The 7088-nt window shown below is 47.1% G+C and overlaps 1 protein-coding gene across 2 annotated transcripts; it reads right to left on the bottom strand.

Moving 5' to 3' along the window:
• Window positions 1–2010: 2010 nt before the first annotated feature.
• LOC309530532 (olfactory receptor 51I1-like) lies at window positions 2011–6252 on the bottom strand. 2 transcript variants are annotated; one of them, XM_082219558.1, is made up of 3 exons: window positions 6189–6247; window positions 4797–4879; window positions 2011–3181 (listed from the first exon to the last, which is right to left on the bottom strand). In XM_082219558.1, the coding sequence occupies exon 3, from the start codon at window positions 3152–3154 to the stop codon at window positions 2222–2224; it is 933 nt and encodes a 310-aa protein (XP_082075684.1). In that variant the 5' UTR covers window positions 3155–3181; window positions 4797–4879; window positions 6189–6247; the 3' UTR covers window positions 2011–2221. The 2 variants fall into 2 exon arrangements, with proteins under 2 accessions (XP_082075684.1, XP_082075685.1); XM_082219559.1 differs by lacking the exon at window positions 4797–4879 and having other exon boundaries at window positions 2011–3213; window positions 6189–6252.
• Between the last annotated feature and the right edge of the window lie 836 nt (window positions 6253–7088).

The raw sequence follows: 7088 nt of genomic DNA, 5'->3' as shown, positions 1-7088 counted from the left end.
GTAGAATCCTGAGTTCTGAGAACAAGGAGAAGGAAGGGGTAGTTCCAGAGGGAAGACACAGACTGACAGTTTAAGCTCGGACTCAGAGGGAGGGTCACCAAAAATAGCCTGTTCCAAGATGCGCAGGCTCGCAAGAATTAATGAGAGGCGTGAACAGGACAGGAAGCGCAAGTGGGGCTTTAAACGTGGGAAGAGAAAGGGGCGGAACTCAGACTCGGCAACGGCTAATTTGGAAGCAGTCACTGAGTGACTGAGCTCCAGAGTGATTTGTGTGTTTTGAGCAATAAACCTGAGTTAATTGCTGCCGGAGTTGTCTCGCTTCTTTGGGAGAGACCCAGCTGTTACGGAAGGGGGGGGCATGTCTTCTTCACTACAATATATTTGCTCAATTTCTCTAGGACTCCATCACCCCTCCCCTGTCCTCCATAATCTCTCAAGTAATCCTGTCAAAATCACTCTGCCAAACCTTTCCTCTGGGCAATGCCAGGTGACAGACTATGCAAACATGGACCATTGTCTTCTCAGGATGTGCTTATCTGCGCATATCTCCAGCTCTGCATATTCCCCCCTCCCTCCTCCATCCGGCTCTCTGCATATTCACCCCTCCCTCCTCCATATGTTAATCTGTGTAACCCAACCTCTTCTTAATGTATTCATGATGTAACTGGGATGTATTTTGCACTGTATTCTGGGATATGGAGGGAAATTTCAAAAGTTCATGTCACCCCTTTCTCTGGGTTCAATCTCGCCTTGAACCTGTTGCGCAATAAACTTGGACCTTCTGCAGTTTGCTCCTGCGTCCGGCTGAGCTCATTTTCTTCCGCAGGGACCCACGGACTTAGTCCGATGAGCTGGGTGGCAGAGTAACCCCACACCCAGATTTTAGCCGTAACACAGCCATCACACCCACTGGCGCTGAGCCTTGACTGGCTTAAGAAACAATTGTAATTAAGTACTATATAGAAATTGCCTTAATGAATATGCATCACAGGTAAACTGTGTTTAGAGGCCATACCTGTAAAGACCAGGGGTGTAGGAAGAAAAACCTTTGCCCCATCATCATGCACAGTGCTGGAGCAGCTTTCCGGGGTTTCAGCCAAGACGCCTTTCCAGCCTTGCCTGGAGGTCCCAAGATTAGAACCCAAGACCTTCTGTAATGCTCCGCCACGGAGCTGGAGGCCAGAGGAAGGGCTGCAGGGACACCCAGAGAGCATCCAGCCTTCCAAAAATTATTCACAATTATGTCTCAGTATATGAACACTCATTCATTCATTCATTTTGTTTTTTTATTACATTAATGTGCTATCTTTTCCTCCAAGGAGATCAAAGCAGTCTGCATGGTCCGCCGCCTCCTCATTTTATTCCCACAACAGCCCTGCGAGGGAGGTTAGGCTGAGAGAGAGAGGCAGTGACTGTTTTTTTTAATTTCTATTGGTAATATTCCTAATAATAATAATAATAATAATAATAGTAATAGTAATAGTAATAGTAAAACACAAGACCACTGTTCATGTACGCAATCACAGCAGCAAGAATACTTGTAGCAAGAAGCTGGAAATGCGAAACAACACCAGCGATAACAGATTGGCAAGCGCTTATGATAGAGTATTTCCAATTAGCAAAGCTGACCGGGAAAGTCAGGGGGGCCTCAAACCAGAAAGCATAGGGAGAATGGAAAATATTCAAGGAATATATTAGATTATACTGTAAAAATGATATCACCTAGCAGAACTGGAATGATACTTGTGTACAATAAATAAATGGATTAATCATCTTAGCGGAATGTATGAAAAAAATATATATAACAAAACTGCGATAAAATCATGACAACAGAAAAAGTGTAATGAAAACGAATGGAAGTTTCTTACAGAAAACTTTATTGGATAAGACATGATGTATAAAAAATTGGTTCTTTCTTTATAATTTCTTTTTCTTTTTTGTTCGCCTCCTTAAATTCTTTCTTTTTCTTTTTTTGTACTTAACTCTGTTATACTTACCTTCGTTGTATGATTGTATTTTAAAACAATAAAGATTTATTTTAAGAGAGAGAGAGAGAGAGAGAGAGAGAGAGAGAGAGGGAGGCAATGACTGACCCCCAAAGGTCATACCTGGGGAGCTTTGTGGCTGAGTGGGGGGAGGATTTGAACCCTGGTCCCTCCCAGGTCCTAGACAGATGCACTAAGACTTGCCCCACCACGCCTGTTCGATTTGCGTTTGCCGCTCATGAAAATATCTTGACAATTCCCTTCCGGATCTCTTTGGTTTTGACGCTGTAGATGATGGGGTTGAGCAGCGGGGGGACGAAGAGGTAGACGTTGGACATCATGATGTGGACCACGGGAGGGGCACCCTTCCCAAATCTGTGCAGGACGGAGACGGCGATGATGGGGACGTAGAACGAGAGGACCGCGCAGATGTGCGAGACGCAGGTGTTGAGGGCTTTGCGTCGCTGCTCCTGGGACGCGATGCTCAAGACGGTCTTCAGGATCATGGCGTAGGACAGAACAATGAAGGTGGAGTCCAGGCCGTAGGTGAAGAGGACGGCGAAGAAGCCGTAGATGTTGTTGACGGTGATGTCGGCACACGCCAGGCGCATCATGTCCGGGTGGAGGCAGTAGGAGTGGGACAGGACGTTGGACTTGCAAATGGGCAGACGCTTGATGAGGAATGGGAAGGGGAAGAGCATGATGGTGCTCTTCAGGATGATGGCCAAGCCGATCCGGGCGATCCGGGGGTTGGTCAAGGTGGACGAGTACCGGAGAGGGTTGCAGATGGCGACGAAGCGGTCGAAGGACATGGCTAGCAGGATCCCCGACTCCATGAAGGAGAAGGAGTGGAGGAAGAACATCTGGGCCAGGCAAGCGTCGAAGAGGACGTCACTGAGGCCAAAGCAGAAGATGGCCAGGACCGTTGAGAGGGTGGAGAGGGAAACCCCCAAATCGTTGAAGGACAGCATGCACAGGAAGAAATACATGGGCTCGTGGAGCCGCCGGTCCCTCCTGACGATGGCGAGGATGGTGCAGTTGCCAGCGATGGAGGCGGCGTACAGCAAGCAGAAGGGGATGGCAATCCACAAGTGGAACTGCTCCAGGCCTGGGAAGCCGGTGAGGTGGAAGGTGGCAGGCTGGAAGCGGGTGAGGTTGAGCTCTTCCATGCGCCCCTTCGTGGGCTTTGGATTTCCCTGGAAAGGAAACAAGAAGGACCAGGAGGCTTCTGGCCACAGGACAAGGGAGAGGGAAGCACATGGCAGGAGAGGAGAGTGAGGGGAGAGGAGAGAGGAGAGAGGAGAGAAGAGGAGAGAGAGGGAAGACTCCATCAGTGAGCTGCTGAGAAGGTCAAGTGGGAAACATTGGAGTAACTGCTGCAAGGGTCTAAAATATAAATACAAGGGAAGTCAAGAGAAAATCAGAGTGGAAATCCAGGGAAGGAAGGAAGGAAGGAAGGAAGGAAGGAAGGAAGGAAGGAAGGAAGGAAGGAAGGAAGGAAGGAAGGTGCACTGAGTGGTAGGGGTGGCACTGGGGGGATACAGGGCCCTGGAGCCACTGTGCAATCTCCCCCCAAAAAGCTCAACAACTGTGGGCAATCTCTCCACCCCAGGCGCCAGTGGGGTTTGCTACACTGATGCTCCTCTGCTCCAAGTCTAGAGATGGGGCATGAAAATGACCAGAAGCTCTCACAGCAGATAAAGACAGTGTATTGAAAACCATAGACTAGGGACAAAGAATCACAGAATTGTAGGGTTGGAAAGGTTCCCAAGAGTCACCTCACTCAACCCACTGCAATGTAGGAATCACAGCTAAAGCACTCATGAGGGACAGCCACCCAACCTCTGCTTTAGAACTTCCACCGAAGGAGAGTCCACAACAGTGCCAGATTTATGTATAAGCTAAACAAGCTATAGCTCAGGGCCCCACTCTCTTGAGGGACCCCCCCCCCAAAAAAAGAAAAAAAACAACTGGATGTACATTTCCAAAATATAAGATAAAAAACAAATAAAATAAAAGCTACATACAGCAACCGTGTTTTGTGTTGTGTAGGCTCCTCTGATGTAAGTCATGGGCCCCACCTGGTGGTCTGCTCCCTACAATATTACTGGTTTGCTCCTTTCTATACATAGGGTGCCTACATTCTGCATGGGCTGGTTGCAGGGCAACATGTGCAAATGGCTTTAGATAACTATTAGGTCCATAGATTACCATATAGCATATTCTCAGAGTATTGTGAAAGGACTATGTCAATCAACATTTGATGATCTCCTTCTACCGGTCCACAGTAGAAAGTGTCCTTTCATATTGCGTCACTGGTTTGACACCAACTGATAGGAAGTGCCTACAGAGGGTGGTGAATACAGCACAAGGTATTATGGGCTGTCCTGTGAATCCGCTGGATGAAATAGCGGAAGAACGTTGCCTCAGGAGAGTGAGGAAAATTCTCAGGGATGATTCACACCCTGGCTGGCACTTTCTTGATCTCCTGCCCTCGGGCAGAAGATATAGAAGCCTGGTTAGTTGCACCAACAGGGTAAAGAACAGCTTTTATCCGTGGGCTGTTAGGCTGCTAAATGAAAAGACAACAACAGGGCAACTGACTTTTGGATTTGGTGTGTGTGTGACAGTAAATGAGGGGAATTAAGACTATGAGAGCTGAGTGAGGGGTGCTTGTGTAATCTCACTGTATACAAGTTGTACAAGTGACAATAAAGTATTTCAATATTTCAATTTCAAAATTCAACACAAAAAAACAGTGACCATTTGTTGTTGGCAAAGGACAGCTGGACATATAAAGGGCCCCATTACCTTCAGGAGCTTAGGGCCTCATCAAACCTCAATCCAGCTCTGCTCCACGACCTTCCTCGGAGGTCCATTCCACTGTCCAGAAGCTCTTACTATCAGAGTGCTCTCTCTGTGTGTGAGAGGGGGGGCAGGGCCCCATTAGCCAAAGTAGCACAACACTGGCCGCCACGGGCCACTGGCCAAGCACAGCATAAGGTGTTTAGGACTTGACCATAAAGCTGAACCATATAGCCAGAGCACTTCCCAGTGGTTATCACGCCAAAAATCTAGACGTGGAACTGAAGAGGGCTGCTAGCGCTTGTGAACCTGGAAACCTGCATTTTTCTGTCCATCAGCCAGGAGGTGGCAGTAGAAGGCAGGCGGTTGAAGACAAATCCAGCCACATCCACTCAGCCGAACAGGTCTGCTTTTTCTTAAAAGTGGATTTAGTGGGAGGGATTAGGGTTACCTATTGTGCCTTCCAACTCTACCATTCTATGATCCAATCATCATTGCTAGAGAGAAGTTGATTACTGATCTGTCGTAGATCTTTCTAGCCACAGGTCAGGAGAAGCAAACAACTAAATGATATACAAAACAGTTGAAAAAATGTTCCAATTAACATTTGTAAAAAAAAAGCCTGAAGCATTCTTGTTAGGGATTGTAGGAAAAGACCTGCCAAGGAAATTGAAAAACATCTTCATGTACACGACAACGGCGGCAAGAGTCTCAATAGCACAAGGGTGGAAAAACGAAGAAATCCCGACCAAAGAACTGTGGCAAGAGAAACTGATGGACTAAGCGGAATTGGCGAAATTGACTCATAAACCACGTGATAAGGACAACTGTGACTTTAAAGAAGAATGGGAACCTTTTACAAAGTACAGCGATACCTCGGGTTAAGTACTTAATTCATTCCAGAGTTCCGTTCTTTACCTGAAACTGTTCTTAACCTGAAGCACCACTTTAGCTAATGGGGTCTCCTGCTGCCACTGCACCGCCAGAGCACAATTTCTGTTCTCATCCTGAAGCAAAGTTCTTAACCCGAGGTAATATTTCTGGGTTAGAGGAGTCTGTAACCTGAAGCGTATGTAACCTGAAGTGTATGTAACCCGAGGTACCACTGTACTTAAAGAAACAAGTTTTGGCAAGTTTTGAATAAACATACACAAACTTTTTATTGGTAATATATAGATAGATAAATTAAGAATCTTTACAATTTTATAATATGCAGAGAATAACGTGCTGAAAACCAGAGAGAGGAGCTGAGGGAAGTCTGGGGGTGGGTTTTTCTTTTTTGGGGAGGGGGAGGGAAAAATGAGGGGGATGAAGATGATGTGTTTTTGATAAATTGCTATGTGGAAATTCCTAATAAAAAATATTCCAAAAAAAAGGGGGGAGAAGCAAACAACTCACCTTCCTCTACTGTTCCCTACAGTTCAGGAAGGAGAAAATGATTATTTCACCCTCAGGAGACAGTTGAGGGGTTTGGTTTGGAATTGATAATAATAAAAATATGAGGGCAATGAACTTCAGGCAGCTGCTTGGAGGTGATAAGTGTAGAACCCAGCGACACACAGACACCCCACCCTCCTGACAGCCAGAGAAGAAACTCTAGAACGGTAGAATTTCAGAGCTGGAAGGGAGGCAAAGAGTCCTATAGACCCTGCAATGCAGGGCTCACAGCCGATTGAGGACTGCAATCCCCCCATTCCTTGAAGGCACAAATTGTCCAAAGGCTAAGACAGCATCTCTCGGCATCTGTGGGCCCCCCATAAAGGTGCACAGTCAGTCACACCCACATTTCTGGGTTGGGGGGCGGCTCACCCTGATCTGCACAGTAGCCTTGGTTGGGAGGGAGGGAGGAGGGGAAAAGGCACCGCCTGTTTCTGAATCCTCAGCCTCACATGGAGGGGGTTCCAGAGGACATCTAGTCCCACCCCTGCCATGAATGAATCCTACCCACAGCGGTCTCTGGGTGGGCTTGAACCACCAACCTTCTGGAAACGATGCCTTATGAGGAACGGCTAAGGGAGCTGGGCATGTTTAGCCTGGAGAAGAGGAGGTTAAGGGGTGATATGATAGCTATGTTCAAATATATAAAAGGATGTCACATAGAGGAGGGAGAAAGGTTGTTTTCTGCTGCTCCGGAGAAGCGGACACGGAGCAATGGATCCAAACTACAAGAAAGGAGATTCCACCTAAACATTAGGAAGAACTTCCTGGCAGTAAGAGCTGTTCGACAGTGGGATTTGCTGCCAAGGAGTGTGGTGGAGTCTCCTACTTTGGAGGTCTTTAAGCAGAGGCTTGACAACC

This window comes from Podarcis vaucheri (assembly GCF_965113315.1).
Source record: "Podarcis vaucheri genome assembly, chromosome: 4".
Taxonomy (NCBI): domain Eukaryota; kingdom Metazoa; phylum Chordata; class Lepidosauria; order Squamata; family Lacertidae; genus Podarcis; species Podarcis vaucheri.
The sequence above is the reverse complement of the archived record's forward strand: the minus strand, read 5'-3'. Positions and strand labels throughout refer to the sequence as shown.